The 22769-nt window shown below is 41.4% G+C and overlaps 1 protein-coding gene across 1 annotated transcript in view; it reads right to left on the bottom strand.

The window, feature by feature from the left end:
- Positions 1 to 22769, bottom strand: part of LOC145344032 (lysosome membrane protein 2-like) — a 56088-nt gene that overhangs the window by 19125 nt on the left and 14194 nt on the right. The window contains exons 3-9 of the mRNA XM_080190763.1: positions 17833 to 17980; positions 15958 to 16149; positions 13063 to 13154; positions 12625 to 12744; positions 10824 to 11002; positions 9811 to 9929; positions 2430 to 2503 (exon numbers count right to left, since the gene is read on the bottom strand). Coding sequence (XP_080046889.1) covers positions 2430 to 2503; positions 9811 to 9929; positions 10824 to 11002; positions 12625 to 12744; positions 13063 to 13154; positions 15958 to 16149; positions 17833 to 17980 — 924 coding nt within the window. The remainder of the gene's footprint in view (positions 1 to 2429; positions 2504 to 9810; positions 9930 to 10823; positions 11003 to 12624; positions 12745 to 13062; positions 13155 to 15957; positions 16150 to 17832; positions 17981 to 22769) is intronic.

Here is a 22769-nt window from a genome sequence, read left to right as displayed (position 1 = left end):
AATAAAAAGAGATTTCCCCCAAATGGAGTGGAAACTTGAGAACCATTGGTCTATTGAGCTGCACAAGTCACAATAATTATAACAGCAAATGTTAGAAAAGGAATTGTGGAAGGTGTTACAGAATGCAAAATGACAGTGCACTATGTGGAGGGTGATGCAGACAACACTGGAGGTTACAGTAATGGTGGAGGAATCTGGATTGAGTAGTGATTGCAGTTTTAGAGCAAGGCTTTGACAAGTATGGTCTTTTCATTAAAACTCCGGATTGTAAATACACTCACTTCCCTCTAAGCTAGGAGATCTTTCAAAAAGGTTTTGAATAAGTGTGAGTTTGGATAGGAGAAGCAGTTGCATTGATCTTTGTTTTGAACAGAGGGTGGAAAGGAAGCAATGATGGGAGTTTTTTGAGCTTTTGGAGCAGGCTTCACAGACAACTTCACTAAAGGCTGGAGGGGAGATATGGAGGAGATAGCAATGAGGGAAAAGAAGAAAATTTTGGAACTAACCGAACAAAAAAGGTCCAAAGGAGGAATAGAAGTTATGACAGTAGTGTTGATGAGGCAGTGATAAACCTTGTAGTTGGAAGAGATGGGTTCCCATATACTTGCTGCCATTGTCCTCTGGTGGTGTACCACATCTTGCACTAGCATTTCAGCATCAAATTCAAAATGCTTTTGCTCAATTACAACTACAACTTGCTGTCTGATCCTTCCTGGTTTCTATAAAGCTCTCCAACACTCTAAATTTGTGCATGCCCTCCACTCTCCTGAGCATCCACCCTCTACATTATCAATGGGATTGCCTCTAAACTGTTGAAGTAGGGAAAAGGATGAATGCATTTTGTACCTGAAGGGAAAGGGTTAATGGATTTTGTACCTAGAATATGTCAGAAACATAACCCTTCCTCATGACTGATCTCCTTAAGCTTATACTGTTCCTGGCAGTAATAAGTTATTTGTTCATGTTAAAGTATGTGAAACTTTTATAACAGCTGATAGTTAAATGTGACTGTTATTTTGTAGACTTTGCAAATCTTACCTGTTTGTATTAGTGGGAATCGTTACACAGGTGGTAGTTTACGAAAACCAGCTTTTAACAGTTGCTGATGGCAACTCACGATACCGGCTTTCCCAGAGTCCTGCTGGGACAGCCACATTCGCACAACTTCAAAGAAGGCATGCCGCAGAAGGGATTTCCTGTGTCCTACCTACAGGACTGTAATTCCTGATTAACTCTGGGGCTGCATCATGACCCAGGAAGGAAGAACCGGAGGTCTGGCAGGAATTAGAACTTTGAATCATGATTGCTGCTGGAGCTCAATGTATAAATGTCCACTTGTGTTCATGTTCTATGAGAAGTCTGGTAAGCCTTAAATGGAGCCAGTTTCTCCCCAAAGCTTTGGAATAAAAACCACCGTATTTTGACTCACTAACAGTCTTCGAGGTATTATTTTACCTACAACACTGTCCTCCCTCTCCTCGCCTCCACATCCTTTTAATTCCTACACCTCCTCTTATTTAAAAATAAATCACTCCTTTCAACCACATCTTTGGCCCTATTGACCAACTCTATTCCCATCACTACATAGCAACAGGAGTTGGCCACTCAGGCCTTGGAAACCATTCTATCATGTAAGTTCACCATGGTTGATGTGCATCTTAACTCTATTTATGCACCATAGCATGGGATTACTTCATAACCTTGCCTAACAAAAATCTATCAACCTCAATTTTTAAATTTTCAATTCACTTTTCAGCTTCACTTTTTGGGAGATTTCCAGACCCTCAATATGGTTATGCCCCATTTCAATCCTCTGAAGTTACAAAGAAATTTATATAATTTTTAAATATAAAAAAATTGTAAATTGATCCAGAATGGACGATAATCTGGGGCAATCAGGGAAAGATGTTCGTCAAGGTACAGCAGTGAGCAGAAATGGATAGCGGGTACCAAGATGGATGGAACAAGCAGAGGAGCTTGGGCCACGGTGGGTGGTTGCCAGCTAGTTTAGCCATGGAGATGAGTGCATAAATCATACATTTAGTGGCAGCAAACAGTAGCAGGTTAGGCTGACCACCCAACTCTGAATAAGTAACAGTAAGAAAATTAAAGTCTATGAAGAAAACAGCCTCAAAATGAAATTCTGTTTTCCAATCTTTTGGATCAAATTAAAGAGAAAATCTTCAAAACTCAGGTGATAATAAAATCTAATGAAATTCTGGTCTTTCCCTTTATTTTGAGGCTTTAAAACTATGGGAATAAACAGAGCAACCGATTGGCTTTTGAATCATTACAACTTAAACTACAACTTTTGTCAAAATATAAAAGCATTACAGTTCTGAATAAATATGATACCAACAATGTTTGCAATAACAGTATACCTTCATTAGCAAACATTGGCATTGCATAATAATTCAAAATCTACTTACTTAAATCCATCTATTTTTTCAATGTAAACATTGACCTGAACTCGTTTTGCTGCCCTCACGAGAAATCCTGTAAGCTGAACAGTAAAAACAGACAGATATCCACTTGAGCATTTATATAGTAATAAACGGTTATGCTTTGTGGTATTGTTCATCAACCTGCAATAAATTCCTTACAATGAAATGCACCCACTTACATTATTCTATAACATGACCAATTCTGTGCCCCGCTTATATTGCAGGGTGTGTTTGCTGCCATCACAACTGCAGGGGATGCATTCACTGGACATGTAGTCGCAGTGTTTGTCACCTTCCTGCATCAAAGAATAGGACCATCCATAACATTGAGAAATATAAAGACATTTTAACAGTTACAGCATCTATAAAATGTGCACTTTTTTCACCATGGTTAAGGATTGCAGTGTGAACACCAAAAATAAAGTTAAAGTTTATTAGTCACAAGTAGGCTTACATTAACATTGCAATGAAGTTACTGTGAAAATCCCCAAGTCACCACACTCCGGCGTCTGTTAGGGTACACTGAGGCAGAATTTAGCATGATCAATGCACCTAACTAGCACGTCTTTCAGACTGTGGGAGGAAACCCACACAGATATAGGGAGAATGTACAGACTCCACACAGACAGTGACCCAAGTCAGGAATCGACCCCGGGTCCCTGGCGCTGTGTGGCAGCAGTGCTAACCACTGTCACTGTGCTGCCCATATCCTGATTTGATTATTGTAATATGTTCCCCACCCTGCTTGCTGCCATACTGTCTCCTCACTGCCTCCCTCCCACTCACTCCCCTGTAGTTTGGTTCCCTTTCCAACCCTGCAGCTCCCTCCATCTATCTGCTTGTGGCATTTTCTTCCTACAAAATTCATGGGATCAAACCACTCACCTTCTAGATTGGCAGGAGTGTAACAGCAGAATTAACTGGATTGGTCTTACAGAGGCAGTTATGAAGAGATTTTTTTCTCCCATTCCCTGGACTCCTGTCAAGTTATAGCTCTTCCACCATCTCTACACCGCCCCCCCCCCCCCACCCACTTTGTCATAGCTGCAACTTCAAAACGTAAAACATTCATATTTATAATGTAGTCGTCAACTGTAAAAAACACTTCCCAGCTGGGTCTCCAATCTGTGCTGTTCATTGCACACATTGGTATCACTGGCTTGATTTGAAATAAAGTGATATTCTCGTCCCAGTTGTGCAACATTTAAAAAAAACAAGAACATTAAGTAAATGGAGTTAAACACAGAATTGTGTATAAAATACTGAAGGGAATAGATAGAGTCAACAGTGGCAGGCTTTTCCCTAGATTGGAGACAATTATGAGAGGTCACGATCTAAGGGTGAGGGGGGAGAAGTATAATTTGGATACGAGAGGCAGGTTTTTCACGCAGAGGATCATGGGCGTATGGAACACGCTACCGAGTAGGGTGGTGGAGGCAGGCACGTTGGACTTATTTAAGGTTTACTTAGATAGACATGAGCGAAACAAGGATGGAGGGTTATAGTAGAGGGTATTAAATAGGGTCAGAGCCTCGGGACAACACCGGAAATGTAGTATTGCATGTTAACGTTTTGTCTTTTTATTCCACAGGTGTCGGTCCACCTTGTTGTCAAACGAGGGGCATGCACATGGTGGGTCGTGCGAGGGCTGCTCTTGGAGGTTCCGGGAGTGGCCTAGTACTTCGTGTCGGTGTGTGTGCTTAATCCTGGACCAGCAGACAGGCAACACAACAGCTTAGTGACTATCACTGCTAGCTGTGCAGATACATGGATTTGGGCCTGTGTCTGTGGGAGTTTGTGCATTCTCCCTGTGGTTGCGTGGGTTTCCTCCGGGCGCTCTGGTTTCCTCCCACACCCCAAAGGTGTGCTCTTAGGCTGATTGGTGTACCAAATTGACACTATTCTCCCCTGAATCTGGCTACATTAGGGGTTCCACTCACATACACGCAGGGCAGGGTAGGTGTAGGAGTAGGAAGATGCAGCGGCGCGGGCTCGTTGGGCTGAAGGGCCTGTTTCCCGTGCTGGGTTGTTCTTTGTTCACTAACCAAACATCAAATGGCTAAAGTTAAACTATCCAAGCACATCCTGGAGAACATTTTAAAAAAATATTGGTTGCAGATCCAATAATTTTCAGTGGGTGGAATGAGAGAGTTAGCAACCAAATGTGAAAAGCAAGCAACAAAGCACAAAATGCCACAAAATAATTGAAGGTTGTGTTCAGAATGATTATCTGTCTTCAATAACCTTGAGTATAAGTTAAAATAGCACAACACGCCAAGGAAAAGTTTGAAAGTTGTAGTTTTGAGGTTACAATATATTCATTTGCACCATAAACAAGGTAAGGTGCCAATGAGTGATTGTTGAAGTCAAACTTAGCTTGCAGATCACACTGGCAAACAGTAACCGAGTTGACTTTCTGCAGCAGATGCAGGAGTGAAAGTAACGTAAATGTCTTACCAGTACAGTTGTATCACAACCAACCCCCTCCCCACCTCTACTCCTAGATATTTAAATTCATGAACCCTTTTGCATGACTTTGATTCTTAAAGCCACTACCAATAATCTAGAATAAAACTTTAACATTGGAATAAAACATGAACTAACCTCAAACCCTCATATTGGTCCCCATTAGGCTGATCTCTGTTCTCGATGTGCCATGCCTTGAGGTGAATGTGCTGCACACTGACCCTTTCCAAACCAGTTTCACATTCCACCAAGAATGAAGATCCTACACTGGAAATAACTGCAAGTCTACTATGAAGAGTGGTAAGTGTGGTCTTTTTTATTGTAATGATGTAATACATTGCATTGAATCCCTAGTCATTGTTGCTTGTAGGAAGTACGTGTTTTTTTAAATGATTTTCCTCCAGAAGTCTCGTTTACTAAAATCCCAAGTGTGCATTTGCTGTTGGACTCTCAGCTGCTGATCAACCAATGCTCTTATTCCCTTTTCTCCAAAGTAGATATTCCCTGGATCCTCTTGCCATTTTTCAAGATTCAAAACTGACAAATTGTTCATCAAGTTCCTATAATCAGAAGCCTTTTCTTCCCACATGCTTTGATTGACTTGGTTTGAGGCAGTTGTGAATAGTTTTGTCTTTATGTTATCAATAACTGCTTGAATGAATTGAGGTGTTGCCTCTGGAGCTTTTCCCAGTTCTGGATAGCCTGCTATTTCCAAACATCATGGATCATTCAGCCTTCCAGAGTTGTTCAGAATCAACTGCTGGTCTGTTTTTAGACTTTTGTGAAGTATATTTTCAATAGGTTTTGGAATGGTCATTTTTTGTTCTGTGTAATCTCTCATACATCCAGCATCGAAGAAAAATTTCTGAAAAATTACAGAACAGCTCCTGTGTCTTTGAAATGTAACATTCACTACTGACTCTTGGCCAGTTTTGTCAGGCCTCCACAAAAGTGTTTTGCCAAAGTAGAACACGTTTGCCAGACTGCCCTGATCGCTCTCCATGTTGATGTCACTCACCTTACATTGAACATGTTGCTAAGTACAACATGTAATCCATTGGCAGTTAGGGAGTGTTGTTTCGGTGATTGACCACACAACAAATATAACGCATCCAAAAATGCCTCAAGGTCATTTGCACCCTCGGCAACTTTGAAAGCTTCATCAACAGCAAGTTCCAACCTATGGTTCAGGCAACGCCGTAATATCGTACGAGGATAGCTGTCAGTCATTTTCCAACACCTGTTTCGACTCTTAACTTTACATTCACACCATTTTCACAGAAGGCAGATCAAAAAACTTTGAGCGATAGCTCTCTCGTGAAACCATAACACTGCAAGCATTTTAAAATTTCCCTTCTAATGGCTTCTACTATCATGCTTTGTGGCTCAGTCAAGTCCAGAAATGTAACCAGTGTCATAACTCCATCTATACCAGCTTTAAAAAAAACGATGAGCAGAGTTTCCAATGGGAGTAGTTAAATCTCCGACAAGTAGTCACTTTTGATATCGTTTTCAATGGTTTTGTTGACAATTTTCATCTTTGCTTCAGTGGATGTATGATTGATGTCTACACAAACAGCATTCCACACAAACGCCCCACTTTAATTCTGTTGATCTGCTGGATGATGACGACCAAGCGGTCATCAAGTGGTCATCCAGCTCTGGTGGTCACCAAGTGATCGATTTGTTTTGGCAATGCAGTAAACTGTATGAAATGCACAAGTAGTAGTTTCAAACAGTGCTTTCTCACTTTCAACATGTGGAGATGCCAGTGTTGGACTAGGGTGGGCACAGTAAGAAGTCTCACAACACCAGGTTAAAGTCTAACTGGTTTATTTGATGGCACAAGCTTTGAGTGCTGCCCCTTCATCAGGCAAGTGGAGAGTTGGGTTCACAAACAGGGCATATATTGACACAGACTCAATTACAAGATAATGGCTGTAACAGGTAATCAAGTCTCTACAAGTGCAGACAATGCAAGTGGGGAAAAGGTTGAGTACAGGTTGAAGAGGTGTGAATTATGTGAATCCGACAATGGATGAACAGACACCACTCAACAATCACCAGGCAACAGTGTGTTCTCTTCCTGTTGGGGAACACTTCAACAGTCATCGCATCCAGCCTCTGATCTTCAGGTAAGCATTCGCCAAGGCAGCCTTCAAGACAATGCAGAATCACCAAGCAGAAACTGATAGCCAAGTTCTGCACGAGGATGGGCCTCAACCGAGATGTTGGGTTCACGTCACATGACCTGTAACCTTGGGCTTGCAAAATCTCACTGTCCTGGCTGGAGACAATACACATCTCTTTAACCTGTGCTTAACTCTCTCTCCACTCACGTTGTCTATACCTTTAAGACTTGCATTCCAACCATTATATAGTAATTGAGTTTGGTATCTTAATATGCCCTGTTTGCGAACACAACTCTCCACTCATCTGATAAAGGGTCAGCGCTCCAAAAGCTCATGCTATCAAATAAACCAATTGGGCTTTAACCTGGTGTTAAGGCTTTTTACTGTCATTTTCAACATTCAGATTAAGAATTTCTTTTTTCTTAGCCACAGCTTAACTTTTTCAGCCTCCATGTCAGCTGCAGATTCTTGTGTTCATTTTATTTTTGGCAAACAGAAGACAATTCTCTCTTTTTATTCTTGCCGTATGAGGATATTTCACAAGAGGCCCAGTTTAGAGAGATGTTAATCCCTTTAGCACAACACAACTTCGAGTCATAGAATCCTACAGTGCCCATCGAGTCTGCACTGACCACAATCCCATCCAGGCCCTATCTCTATAACTCCATGCATTTACCTTATCTAGCCCCCTGACACTAAGGGCAATTTAGCATGGCAATTCATCTAACCTGCACATCTTTGCACTGTAGAAGGAAACCCACGCAGAAACGGGGAGAACATGCAAATTCCACACAGACAGTGACCCAAGCCAGGAATCAAACTCAGGTCCCTGGCACTGTGAGGCAGCAGTGCTAACCACTCTGCCACCATACTGTCATGACATATTGTGCACCCAAGATTATCACCCAAAGCAAGAGTCAGCAAATTTAGTTTTTGAACTTCTCAAATTGCATTTTTTAACCAACAGCACAGTATGGTTGAGTCTCAGTTTGCTTACCTATAGGTTCAGCAGCTTCTGCACTGTATGATTCTATGAAGGGAGGTCAGCTGTTTCTCAAATGTCAGTGCAGACTTAATGGGCCAAAGGGCCTCTTCTGCACTGTATGATTCTATGAATCATTCACCTCCTCCCTTTGTGATAACTCACATGACAAAGGTGTAAAAATGTCAGTTTCTCTGTGGATGACTCTTCCGTTGTTGCAGTCTTAGACTGACAATGTTCCATTGACTCACTTTTACATGAAAACATTCCTGTCAGGGTCTGTTGAACACATGGCTGCTTAGATCACATTTTTTCCACTTACTCTTACTTTCTATTGCAAATTGCATGCCTGACACAACAGACTTTGATTTGATTTATTATTGTCACATGTATTAACATACAGTGAAAAGTATTGATTCTTGTGTGCTATACAAAGCATGCTGTTCACAGGAGGAAATGAGAGTGTGTAAAACGTAGTGTTACAGTCATAGCCAGGGTGTAGAGAAAGATCAACTTAACGTGAGGTAGGTCCACTCAAAAATCTGACAGCAACAGGGAAGAAGCTCAGTTGGTACGTGATCTCAGACTTTTGTATCTTTTTCCCGACAGAAGGAGGAAGAGAGAATGTCCAGGGTGCATGGGATCCTTATTATGCTGGCTCCTTTGCCAAGGTAGTGGGAAGTATAAACAGAGTCACTGGATGGGAAGCTGGTTTGCGTGATGGATTGGGCTACATTCACGACCTTTTGTAGTTTCTTGCAATCTTGGGCAGGGCAGGAGCCATATCAAGCTTTGATACAACCACAAAAATGCATTCTATGGTGCATCTGTAGAAGTTAATAAGAATCGTAGCTGACATGCCAAATTTCCTTAGTGTTCTGAGAAAGTAGAGGCGTTGGTGGGCTTTCTTAACTATAGTGTCGGCATGGGGAGACCAGGACAGATTGTTGGTGATCTGGACACCTAAAAAACAAGCAGCTCTTGACACTCTCTACTTCGTCCCCGTTGATGTTAAAGGAACATGTTCCCCTTCATGCTGCCTGAAGTCGATGATAATCTCCTTCGTTTTGTTGACACTGAGGGAGAGATTACTGTTGCTGCACCAGTTCACCAGATTCTCTCTCATTCCTGTACTCTCTTGTCACTGTTTGAAATCTGTGGTGGTGTCATCAGCAAACTTGAAAATCAAATTGGAGGGGAATTTGGTTACACAGTCATGGGTGTATAAGGAATATAGTAGGGGGCTGAGAACACAGTGTTGAGGGGCATCGGTGTTGAGGATGATTGTGGAGGAGGTGTTGTTGCCTATCCTTACTGATTGTGGTGAGAGTTAGGAAGTTTAGGATCCAATCACAGAGGGAGGAGCCGAGGTCCAGGCCCCGGAGTTTGGAGATGAGTTTCATTGGAATAATGGTGTTGAAGGCTAAACTTGACCAATAAGAAGAAAGTAGTTTATACAGCAGTCAAAAACTAATGTTTGCAATCACATAAGCTGCTACCACTTGATAAAAAGTGTTTCTAGGGAATATGAAATATATTTAATTCAAGCAACCAGATTCTCTGTTATTAATACAGTTAAACCTAACTTATTTTATCCACTTGTACTGAATGTTTTGACCACTTTCTTACTGGCACACCGTACCAAACTGTACTGGTTTACTTTCACCCCTGAACAGATGTCTGTGCAGAATAGACTGGTTTGGTTTTAACTGCATGAGTTGCTATACTCAGGTGATGAGGCACATGCATACCCTTGTTTTAAATGATGTGAACTTCATTTACTTACAGGGTTTATGTCCAGAAAAGTTTCATGATTGGCCTTATTTGGATGCATTCCTTCAATAGCATCAATAAATTTTGGATCTGCCTGGTAAAAATGTGGAGACGAAATAATAATAGGAGCACCTATTGGAGCAAGAGAGAAAAAGAATGTTATTTATTTGAGAATGTCAATGTGATACTGGACTCAGTAAGTAAGGTGATTCTGGTTTATGAGAGACAGCAGTATAATGAATGCTTGTACATATTAAACTTACACATACCTTAACTACCAGAGGAAAGGCTCAGTAAAAAGTTAATCAAATTACAAAAGAAAGGTTAGGTTAACTGATCAACCATAAGTGGTGATTTGCCACAGTAACTAATAAAGTTAGATATCCAGCAGCAGAGAAACAGACATTAACACAAAACTGCCTTTATTAACAGCTAGGCCCAATGGGAGCACTCTTGCTTCTAACTCAAGTGGAGTTCATACAAATATTAAATGCCCTCCAATTCTTTGCAAAATAAAAGCTGTCTGGCTATAAGTGGATTTTTTTTAAAACTGGAAGTGCAATGTAGTTGGAACTTCAAATGCTAATTATGAGTACTGCAAGGGCAAGCTTAGGTTGCATCACCTACCACTTCTAATTCCCCATCACAATTGCAGTCTGACCTGTGACTGGTAAAATCACAAGCAGCCACAATAAAATCCTTCAGAGACTAATAACCTAAAACACCAGCACTGTAAAAATATTTTTCTTCTCCAGCTAATGTGCTGAATTATCTGATGACTTATGCCATGATTTTATTACAGGGCAGGAGGACAAGGGGAGAGGCCCTACATGTACCTTAGACACAGGGATTGAGCTGTTGCTGTCATTCTGAAACACACCTTGGCCATCTAACCAAGATAACCAGCAAACACCCCTTCTCCCCTCACCACCTTTAATTTTATCTTGAAACGTCTAGAACTCGCCTCTGCAGACACACCACTGCCTTCCTTGCATCATTTAACAACAGGTGGCTCTATCCAGTTACCTTGCTTGCACATGCTCACATTCAGTACACCTGATCCCAGGCAGTTGCCAGCTGGAACACAGAAACCAGCATTTTCTGGGTTGATGGTAACATTGGCAAACACTTCACTTGGCAGCACAAATCGAAAGACTGGAATCCCTTTGACTCCCAGCTCCTTCTCAAAAGTAGCATAGAGAGACCTGTGTTCAAAATAGATACATCATGTTTAAAAACAACACACACAACCAGACAAGCTTTGAGAAGCAGGTATGGCTATTGTTTTCAGAAGGACGATCGACAGCAAGGCAATACAGAAACAGTCCCTTTCTGCTTCCATTTAATTGAGTACAAATATTGAATCAGCAATAGAAGCTGCTCAGTAATATCAAAATGGGCTAAGAGTTTACAAATGAGTCTTACTGCTTACAATTGTTTTAGAAAGCAGAGTTACAGCTTGTTTGTACAAGTGTGAAGACAACATTGTAAAGCATCAGCTCACTTTAACTTGAACCATATACTGGACGCTGTTTGCCAAACTACCTTTTTACAACGGGACCCTTTTAAACATACAGCGAGCACACATCCCATCCCACCCTTTCTCCTGAAGTCTTTGCAGCAATGCAGTTCCACAGATGACTGTTAACTCAACCCTGTTGCACGCTATTCACTGCAGATAACATCAAGACCTGTTGCCAACTGATGTACACAATCAAGAAATGGATTTCCACCTCCTTAAAGAGGGATTTGGGATTGTTACAGTATCAATCAATACCTCCAATGAGGTAAAGTAGGTTAGCACAAAATGGGTTGCAGCTGGCACTAACCTGATTGTACACTCATGACAACAAGTATCTGAGACAGTCATGAAGCCCAAACAATAATTGCACCCAGGTAAAACTGCAATTCAATTCCAAAAGGACCTGAATGACAAGCTACATGAATGAATCAACTTCTTGCTTTCCTAACTGACTGGCAATTGGCCAGAATTGCATGCAATTCCAAGTGTCTTCAGACATTGGAGCTCAAAGGCTACTGCAAAATATTCTTTCCTGTTCCCCTTCCCCCATCCCAATGAGCAAGTCCTGTTCCTTCAAGTGGTCAGAAAGTATAAACAATTCGCAGGATAAAGTGACTTCAACGTAATAAATGGCACAAGACAGCTGACAGGAATATTAGCAAATTAATTTATTAAAATGCATGCTTGAACCGAACTAGAAGAAAAGGTAGTTTTTGCTCTGCCTTATTTTCTTTCATGCTTTATCATGGCATTCACAAGGAGAATGGTGGAGTGGGGAGACAGAGAGAGAGAGAGAGAGAGAGAGAGAGAATGACAAACTTGCAAGGCAAAAAGAGAAGCTCTATTCTCTCCATGACTATACACCTTCCTCTCTGTAACCTCTTTCAGCCCCACAGCACTTCTGTGCTACTTACATTCCTCTGGTTCTGGCCACTTGCACATGCTGCAATTTCTTTCATCCCCACTACTAGTAGCCTTGCCTTCTGCCATCTAGGTCCCGAGTCCTAGAATTTCCTTCCCAAACTTTCCATTTCTAAAACACTTTCCTCCTTTACAACACTCTTTAAAACTGCTCTTTTTAGCCCAGCTTTTACTCATCCCACTTAATATCTCCTCCTTTCGTTCGATGTCAACAATTGTCTTATCCTGCATTCAAAAATCCTCAGGATGTTTGAATACATTAAAAAGCAGCATATGAAATGCAAACTATTGTTGGCGTTAGCTCTGCATATTTACTACTGCACCTAACCAGTTGGGTGCAACAAAACCATGAAAACAAACACACACACAGTAACTTATTCTCACCGGCAAAGATCTGAGGAAAAGAACTGAAGGGTATCATTTTTGGTTACTAGTGGGTGGAAGGAAGTACCATCAGTACCATTGATCATATTGCACATATCCGTTGTCCACCAATCCAATGAGCTGAATTGGGGAATGGGGGAAAGAAAAGAAAAGAAACCTTGCATTAGAGCTGAAATTAAAGGAATGAAACATCCAATACACATGAATGAACTACAAATTCCAATTTTACAATCTGATGTATATAAGCAACAAATTTAATTAATATTTTCCACACATTATCCCACTTCTAATTGGCAGCAAATATTCGACTGTAAACTGAGTTAACCAAAACCCAACCCCAGTTTGAAGTTTCCAGAGCAGTAGATTCTTGTTTAGATCTGGGCATTTCATTTCATTCAGTCAAAGTTTTAATTGGAAACCAAAAGTAAAAGCACTTACTTGTTACCCCTCCATTCGATGATTCTAGTAAAGTTTTCATAGTTTTCTTGTCCCGTAAGAAAAACATATTCACCGTCATCTGTCCCATTCATCTAAAGATGCAACATATTACAAAGCCATGACTGCAAATCAAACTAAGGCACAAGTAGATTACCTGAACCACCACCCGCTACCCCCCCCTCACCATTATAGAATCCTTTCCAAATATAATTTTAATCATTCACCCCCCAAAACACAAAATTAATTGTAATACCATAATGATGTGTAAAACATGGCTGTGTACAGACTCATCTGGTCAATCCACAGGAATGCAGAGCTTGAAAATGCATATTGGCTAAGGAATATTTAAGGAAACTGAATTTTTATCCTTTTAAAGAAAATCACTAAATTTCAACCACGTTCACTGAGAAACTATTGTGAATTCAGCTTCAATCTACTAATTCATTCAAAAAGTACTGCAAAGGAATCTTTCCCATCCCACACACAAAGTTTATTTATTAGTGTCACAAGTGGGTATACATAACACTGCAACTAAGTTACTGTGAAAATCCCCTAATCACCACACCCCAGCACCTGTTTGGTTACACAAAGAATTTAGCATGGCCAATACACCTAATCAGCACATCTTTTAGACTGTGGAAGGAAACTGGAGCACCCAAAGGAACATAAGAACATAAGAACATAAGAACATAAGAACATAAGAACATAAGAAATAGGAGCAGGAGTAGGCCATCTAGCCCTTCGAGCCTGCCCCGCCATTCAATAAGATCATGGCTGATCTGTCGTGGCTCAGTTCCACTTTCCCGCCCTCTCCCCATAACCCTTAATCCCCTCTCTTATCAAGAACCCATCAACCCGCTTCTTAAAAATATTTAGCGAGGCAGCCTCCACCACTTCAACGGGCAGAGAATTCCAGAGATTCACCACCCTTTGAGTGAAGAAGTTCCTCCTCAACTCCGTTCTAAACCGCCTCCCCTTTATCTTGAGGCTGTGCCCCCTAGTCCTACTGTCTTTTTTGAGCGGGAAGAGTCTCTCCACCTCTATCCTATCCATCCCATTCATCATCTTATACGTCTCAATGAGATCTCCCCTCATTCTTCTAAACTCTAACGAGTACAAGCCCAGTTTATTCAGCCTCTCCTCATAGCTCAATCCCCTCAACTCCGGTATCAGCCTAGTAAACCTCCTCTGCACTCCCTCCAGGGCCAAAATATCCTTGCGCAGATGCGGCGCCCAAAACTGCACACAGTACTCCAGCTGCGGCCTCACCAATGCCCTATACAGCTGCAGCAAGACCTCCCTACTTTTATATTCAATCCCCCTCGCTATGAAGGCCAGCATCCCATTCGCCTTCCTGACCACCTGCTGCACCTGCAAGCTGGGTTTTTGCGACTCATGCACAAGGACCCCGAGGTCCCTCTGCACCGTCGCCTGCTGCAGTTTTTCGCCTCGTAAGTAATAGTCCTTCCTACCATTCTTCCTACCAAAGTGGACCACCTCACACTTGCCAACATTAAATTCCATTTGCCATTTCCTGGCCCATTCGCCCAGCCTATCTAGATCCTTCTGCAGACTCTCCACACCCTCCGCACAATTTGCCTTTCCCCCAATCTTGGTGTCATCAGCAAATTTCGACACCCTGCACTCGGTTCCCTCCTCCAGATCATCTATATAAATGGTAAATAGCTGAGGCCCCAGCACCGACCCCTGGGGCACCCCACTAGTCACCAACCGCCAATCCGAATAGCACCCATTGACCCCCACTCTCTGCCTCCTATTTGACAACCAATCCTCTATCCACGCTAACACCCTACCCCCAACTCCATGTCCCCTGACCTTCTGCAATAACCTCTTGTGAGGTACCTTGTCAAACGCCTTCCGAAAATCCAGAAAGACCACATCCACCGGCTCTCCTCTATCCACTGCCCTAGACACATCCTCATAGAACTCCAGTAAATTTGTCAGACACGACTTCCCTTTAATGAAACCGTGTTGCGTCTGCCCTATCAAGCAATTCCCTTCAAGATGCCTCGCAATTTCCTCCTTAATGACGGATTCTAACATTTTACCTACCACAGACGTTAAACTAACCGGCCTATAATTCCCCGCCTTTTGCCTGGCACCCTTCTTAAACAACGGCGTAACATTAGCCGTTTTCCAATCTTCCGGCACTTCCCCGGAATCCAGCGACGTCTGGAAAATAACCACCAAGGCATCCACTATAACCTCCGCCATTTCTTTCAGAACCCTCGGATGCATTCCATCCGGTCCTGGGGACTTGTCCACAATCAGCCCCTCCAGTCTGTCGAGCAAACCCACACAGACACGGGAAGATCGTGTAGACTCCACAGAGACAGTGACCCAAACCGGGAATGGAACTCAGATCCCGGTTGCTGTGAGGCAGTAGTGCTAACCACTGTGCCACCCTAATGGCGGACAATGTAAAACTGATCATAGTTTTAACACGTCCCGAATTTTGCTGGAAAACCAAGTTGTTTCAATGCTGTTTTCCTACACGACAAGAAATCCAGATCATTGCTGTGGTCCTGTATGCAACCTGATGCGTCTATTTTTCTTTAGAGCTATTTTGAGCACACGATGGTCAACAACTCAAAGATCTATTTATAGTGCTGGGAAGTTTCCCAAAATGTCAGTCAAGTCAACAGTACTAAACAGACAGGCACTGAGCCACCCTACGTCAAATTGGAGGGGGGAGAATCAAATCATAGTCAGCATCTGAAGAGAATGATGACCAATATTGCCCTATACTTTATCACTAAGACTGGATTTGAAAAGTTCCTAGGTTTTCTTTCAAAATGTTGGCCAAATTGCTGTGCATTTTCAGTTTTCATTGCTGAATCCCAACATATTCACACAAGTTCAATAATGACTTACCTTATAATACAGTCCAAAGTAATCATCTATGTCTCTTTCAAAGAAATGGATAGATGAAAGTACAGGATCTTTGTAACCCCAAAGTAGTTCATGTACTGTTCGTGTTGTAAAGAGACCAACCCCTGTGGCCACAAACAAAGCTTCTGCCAGTAAAATTCGGAAGCTGGAATACTTTACCATATTCATTACCGTCTGTTTATAAAAAGAATGGAAAGTATATCAATTCAAACAGGGGCTAAATTGTTTAAAAAGTTACTCTGATGTATAGCTGACTTCAAAGAGCATTTTCTTCTTGTATAGTTGCATATGAAATAGAGAAGATCTTATACTAATGTAATAACTGGAGGGGGAGTGGAGTGAAAGGCATCCCTCTGACACAGGAAAACAAAATGCATAGACCTATTGTATGGCACATTCTTTCCCTGTCCCAGAAGAGTCTAACAAACTCCACCCCAAGTAAATCACATGCATTACAAGGGCTAATTGGCAAGATGGTGACCAGGACTCTGAAAGGATCTCTGTTGGAACCTAAAACTAGTCAGTACATTTGTTAATAATTTAGATGCTGAGATAGAAACCACATTTTCAAATCTGCCAATCACACAAAGAAAAGCAGTATTGTAAACAAAGTAAGCGGAAGTTATAAAGAAACATTGAAACAGCAGACCAAATGTGGTAATAGCATTTCAAACGTGAGGTCAACCACTTTGGACCTAAATAGTACAGAGCTGCTACTCCCCAAACAAAGAACAGCCAGAAATTAGGAATACAGGTACACAGATAATTTAACTGTCACAAAAACAAAACAAAATGAACAAAAAGGCTAATGGAATGCTTTTCTTTAAATATCTAGAGGAATAGATTACGAAGAGGTCACAATTCAGCTATACAAAAGGCCTGGTTAGCTCACAGCTGGAACACAGAGCAGCTCTAGGCAACATCCAATGTGCCTTGGATGTTATTATTAGCCTTGGAGAAAGTGCAGTGCAAATTTATCAAAATTATACCTGGACACCAAGGGTTAAAATTACAAGAAGAGATTACACAAACTAGGGCTAAATTTAACCTTCTAAATTCCAAGAAATCATGACTTGATTGAAATTTTAAACACATTAAAGAACAGGTATGATGAGTATAGAGGAACTATTTCTGCAGGTTGGCAAGTTGCAGACTGGTGGTGGTGGGGGGAGAAATCACAGTTTAAATGTTACAGCCAGGCCTTATAAACCTTCCTGCATGTAAAGGGTGGCCAAAGTTTGAAATTCTCTTCCATAAATGACAATTAACACTAGGTGAATTATTAACTTGAACACCAAGATGGGCAGGTTTTCATTAATAACTGGTATTAAAGGGGTGTGGGACAAAAGCAGGTATGTGGAGGGATATCATAAGTGAGCCTCAATTTCATTGAATAATAGAACTGGTGCTGGGGATAAAGGGCCTACTCCATTCCTACGGCCTTAAGTGCCACGCTGAAGCAGGCACCTTGTATCCTCTTGGGAAAATTTCACGCATTTGGTAGCCTTTTGGCTATAGAATCCTATTAAAAAGTCCCAACATCAAAAGTTTGGAATACAGCCGTAGGTCCCAACATTTACTTCTTTAAAATAATGTGAAAGCAGACCCAACTGGAGTTTCCAAATTATTAGGGCAGCTGTCCCCTCAAGTACAGTGTCCCTCTGAGAAAAAGACCTCCTTTTCAACAACCCAAAGCCTCATCACTGAAATTTAAAGGTTATTGCTGAAATATGTGAAATGGCCATTAAAAATCAAAAGCAGCTCAAATGTCAAAGTTTATCTCAAATACACGCAAGTCAACCTGACTGTATCTTAGCACATCTGTTAAATGTCAAGTTTAAAAAAGAAGCAACTCACCACAACTGGAACATTCACTGTCCTAATCAAATCAGTTGTAGGATCGCCTTTCGACAACTCAGGAACAAATACGTAGGTCTTAGAGGTCAGAGCAGACACCATCTCATTGTCATCCAGGAATGTCACGTTTTCTCTAAGTTTATGCTCTCTGAAAGATGCCAAAACTGGCTGCTATTTAAATAAATAATGAAGCGAGAAAAACACAGACAACCACTCAAGCCTGTACAAAACACCTTCTCCACCTAAGGTCCATTTCATCAGGTTTGATGCCTCAGTGGGTTTAAACAGCTTGTGTTTGCATCATTTTGACCTCAGTAAGGTGGGAGGGGACAAAGGTTGCACTTACTCTTCGCTTTTCTCAATTACTATATATTGTAAAATACATCGTGCATCTCTGAAGTTCATGCCACTGCTTTGTCGGCAGACACAGCAGCTAACTTCACCAGAGAAAGACACGGAATTTATGATAAATTAATCTGCTGTGGTGGAGTTGGCTGAGGAATGAATTTGGGCCACAACTCAGAAAACCTTACTTAAAAAAGTGTGATAAGATCTTTAATGGCCACTGAAACCAGTATAGCGAATCTTAGTTTAGCGCTTGTGGACACAGTGCGCCTCAAACAATACGACATTTCCTGATGAATTTTTAGCCTAGATTATGCCAAACATATATAACCATGACTCTCTAATGCAAGAGTATATTAGTCACTAATCAAACTGTTACAACTGCATACAGTTCAACAAGAGAGTGCGTGTGGTGTGTGTGTGTGTGGGGGGGGGGGGGGGGGGGTGGAGAGAGAGAGAGAGAGAGAGAGAGAGAGAGAGAGAAAGAAAGAAAGAAAGAAAGAGAGAGAAGGAAGGAGGAGGAGGTGTGGTTTGACATGTTGACCAACCACATTCTCAGGAAAATCAGTGCAATGTCAGAGGGGGAAAACGCAAGTGATTGGTTGGGGAGGATTTCCTTGTTCATCTTTCTGAACTCAAATAAAAGACTAGTAGTTGTAAGGTATGGATAGGAGTAATGTTTACAGGCACTAGTACAGATAATTGGAAATAGCAGGATTTGTTAATTATATATTTTTAAAAATAAAAAATTAACAAACATGACAAAAGGTAGCAGGGCTGGTGATGTGTTGCAACTGCAGATGTGAGCATTCATGGACACCAAGACATCCACAGTGAGACTTGAGGAGGTTCAGCTCAGAGCCATTGGGCTGGAGTCAGAGCAGCAGACTCTGATGCATTAGCAAGGGGGAAGTTACCCGGACACTGCAGTCACAACCCTGAAGATAGGCAGAACTTCAGAGTTAACACCAAGGGTCATGCCTGATAAATTATTAATGGGATGCCATTCACTAACCCATTTGGATTTAGTATTTCCAGATTTGGCAAGGCCCCCCCACCTCCCAGAAAGACAACCATGACTTGGGGAAAAGGACAGAGTTTTCCCAGTTGGCAATCTAGTCCTGGCCAGGAACTTGGCAGCAGGACCAGCAATAGTGCCTGGTAAAACTACAGAAAAATGAACCAGTCTACCACATTGTAGAAGGACTAGTTTATTTCTTAGCGTCACAAGTAGACTTACATTAACATATGAAAAGCCCCTAGTCACCATACTCCAGCACCTGCTCGGATACATTGATGGAGAATTTAGCATGGCCAATGCACCTAACCAGCATGTCTTTCGGATTGGGTAAGAAACTGGAGTATCCAGAGAAAACTCACACAGACACTGGGAGAGCGTGCAGACTCTGCACAAAAAGTGACCCAAACTGGGAATCGAACCCAGTCTCTAGCGCTGAGAGGCAACAGTGCTAACCACTGTGTCTCTGTGTCACCCTAAGGAAAAAAAACGTGGATCATTTGAGGGAGAGAGTTGGGCCTGATATATCACTGATATACCACTGAATTTCTTGTTAAGTTTTGAAGTGACATGCTTGAATTACAAAGAAGAAACCTTAAAGGCAATTAAATGGATGAGGGAAGAGCTGGTGAAGTTAAACGGAGTAAATAAACTCAATATGGTGATAAATGAGTAGCGCAAAGATAGATTTCATTAAAAAAACAAAGGGACGATCTTACCAAAAAAATTCTCAGTGCCAAACAAGCTAAAAACAGGAGAAAGAGTTAACTAGACAAAAATATAAAAACAGATTTTAACAGCTTTTGAAATATAAACGAAAGTGTAGTAAGTAAACATTGGTCCTATGGAAGCAAAGTCAGGAGAAATCATGGGGAATGAGGAAATGGCAGAAGCATGCAACAAGTCAGTTGTCTCTTCTAGCGTGAACACAGACATAAGTTTTATACCAGAGAAGATGGTAGCCTAGGGGTTAAAAAGTGAGGAAATTAATAGAGAAGAAGTATTGGAGAAACTGAAGGGACTATAATCTGACAAATACCCAGGTCCTGATGGCCTACACCTGACGATTCGAAAAGAGATAGCTGAAGAGACAGTGAGTATCCTGACTATGATTTTTCAAAATTGCTTAAGATTCAGGAATCGCCCCATGAATTTGCAAGTTGGCAAACATTACACTGCTTCTCATGGGGGGAAAAAAGCAAAAAGGGAACTATTTGCCAGTTAACCTAACAGCCACTGGGATAATGCCAGAATCTAAAATTATTGAAGTCTTAACGCACTATAATCAAATGATTTTACTGAAATGTCCTGTTTGGCAAAGTTATTAGAGAGTTTTGAGGATATAACAAGGAAAGTGGATGAAGATAAACCAGTCAATATACCTGGATTTCCAAAATAATTTTAATAAGATGCCCCACAGAATGCTAATATGCAAAATAAAAGCTCATGGAGTTGGCATACTATACTGCACGGATGAAGATTAGTGAATAGATCGGAAGCAGACAATCAAAATTATTGGGGCATTTTTAGACTGATAGATAGTGAATGGAGTGACAAGTATCAGTGCTGGGGTCACAACCATCTACGATCTATATTAACGAATTGGGGGAAGGGAGAGAGAGTAAAGCATCAAAATATGATAATACAAAGCTGGGAAGTTGGGGGGGGGGGTAAGCTCTGGGGAGGACGTAGAGATATAGGCAGGTTAAGTGAGTGGACAAGATTGCAGATGAGATATAATGCAAGGAACTGTGAAGATATTTATTTTGGTTGTAAGAGAAAAGCATAGTATTTTTTAAAAGGTATATGAAACTTTTAAGTATCGATATTCAAAGAGAATTGTTTGTGCAGAAAGGAATGCAGAAAGTTTGCTTGCTGTACCTGCATGCTATTAAGGTGATAAATGGCATGTTGGCTTTTATTGCTCGGGAACTGAAGTAAGCAAATAAAGTCTGCCATAATTGTGCATAACTTTGGAGATCATACCCAGAATACTGCACTGTTTCGGTCACAACATTTAAGAAAGGATATACTTGTACTGGAGGCAATTTGGTCCTTGGGATGAGGGGTTGTCCTATAACGAGAGGTTGAGTAAACTTTTGGGAGTTTAGAAGAATGAGGGGCAATCTTATTGAAACCTACAATATTCAGAAAGCACTCGATAGGATAGATGTTGATAGATTCCCTGACCAGTAGAAACAAAACATGGAACACAGTCTCAGGTCTGAGACAAAGAGAAATTATTTCAAAGGGTTGAATGATCCTTTTGACCCAGTACCATCGACCTGGGTTCCATTCCTGCCTTGGGTAGTTGTGCAAACTCCACACACCTCCCCGTGTCTGTGTAGGTTTCCTCCAAGTGGTCCGGTTTCCTCCCACATGCCAAAGGTGTGTAGATTAGGCAGATTGGCCATGATAAATTGACTGTTAGTGCCAGGGGAATTAGGAGGGTAAATATGTGGGGTTGTGGAGATGGGGCCTGGGTGGGATATGGTCAGTGCAGGCTTGATGGACCAAATGGCCTCCTTCTGAACTGTAGGGATTCCACAAATCTTTGGAAGTCTCTACCCTAGCAGGTTGTGGGTGTTCCATCATTGAATATACTTAAGGCTGAGATGGACAGATTTTTAGTCTCTCTACGATACGAGGAGCAGACAGGAAAATAGAGTTGAAGCCCAAGCTGAGAAATGACCATACAGAATGGCACAGTAGGCTTGACAGGCTGTATAGTCTAGTCTCGCTCCTGTTTCTTGTGACATCTCTTGTCTGTTGCAGATTGGCCTATCTCATCTTCGGCAATGGCAAAAGAAACTAGGGACAGGGAAGGGAGAGAATAGAATAGCAATGTTTTCGAATTATCAGGGTGCAGTGAAAGGCAGACAAGGCTTTAAATCAAAAGCCAGTTTAAGGGAGGAATTCTTGAGCTGGAGGAAGTGCAAGGAATGAGAAAGACCATGGAGAATAACTGAGGCATTGGAGACAGGGCACAATGGGCATGGACTCAGGGAGGCAGATATCAGGGTGATTTGGATTTAGAATTGTTGGGCAGGGAAACTATCAGACTCGAATCAAATCTATTTCAACCCCTGAGGTTTAACTTCAATCTTTTGTTTTAAAAAAGAACTGGCGATGACTTTGACCAATTGACAAGACAGTGTTCACTCATGACAATGACCTACATGTCTCCACTGACTGGAAAGTGGGAAGGAGGAATTTTAAGTCAAAAGAAAAACTTGCAAATTATCAGTCTTTACAATAAATGCGTTTCCTGCTGAGCAATACCACGAGATCCAAGTAGGCAGCTTTGGTTCAAGACATGAGTCATGAAAACTAAGCAACAAGTTCATGGCAGTAAAAAACAAAACCTAACTAAATCAGTTTGCCATTTAATCTCCAACACTATTCTAATGCAGATTAAAACAAGCACTCAAAAACAAAATTTCAGCTTTTACACATTTAATCAAGACTAATTGTTATACTTCTCAGAAGCTGTTGGGGGCGGGGAGATAAACAATTTAAAAAAAGTGAGTTGAGTAAAACTCTATCTCTGCAAATTATCAGTGGCAAAGTTCAA

Source organism: Carcharhinus amblyrhynchos, chromosome 1 (genome assembly GCF_965287045.1).
Source record: "Carcharhinus amblyrhynchos chromosome 1, sCarAmb.v2.hapA, whole genome shotgun sequence".
Lineage (NCBI taxonomy): Eukaryota > Metazoa > Chordata > Chondrichthyes > Carcharhiniformes > Carcharhinidae > Carcharhinus > Carcharhinus amblyrhynchos.
Note: the sequence above shows the minus strand (reverse complement) of the source record. Positions and strands in the feature narration are given on the sequence as shown.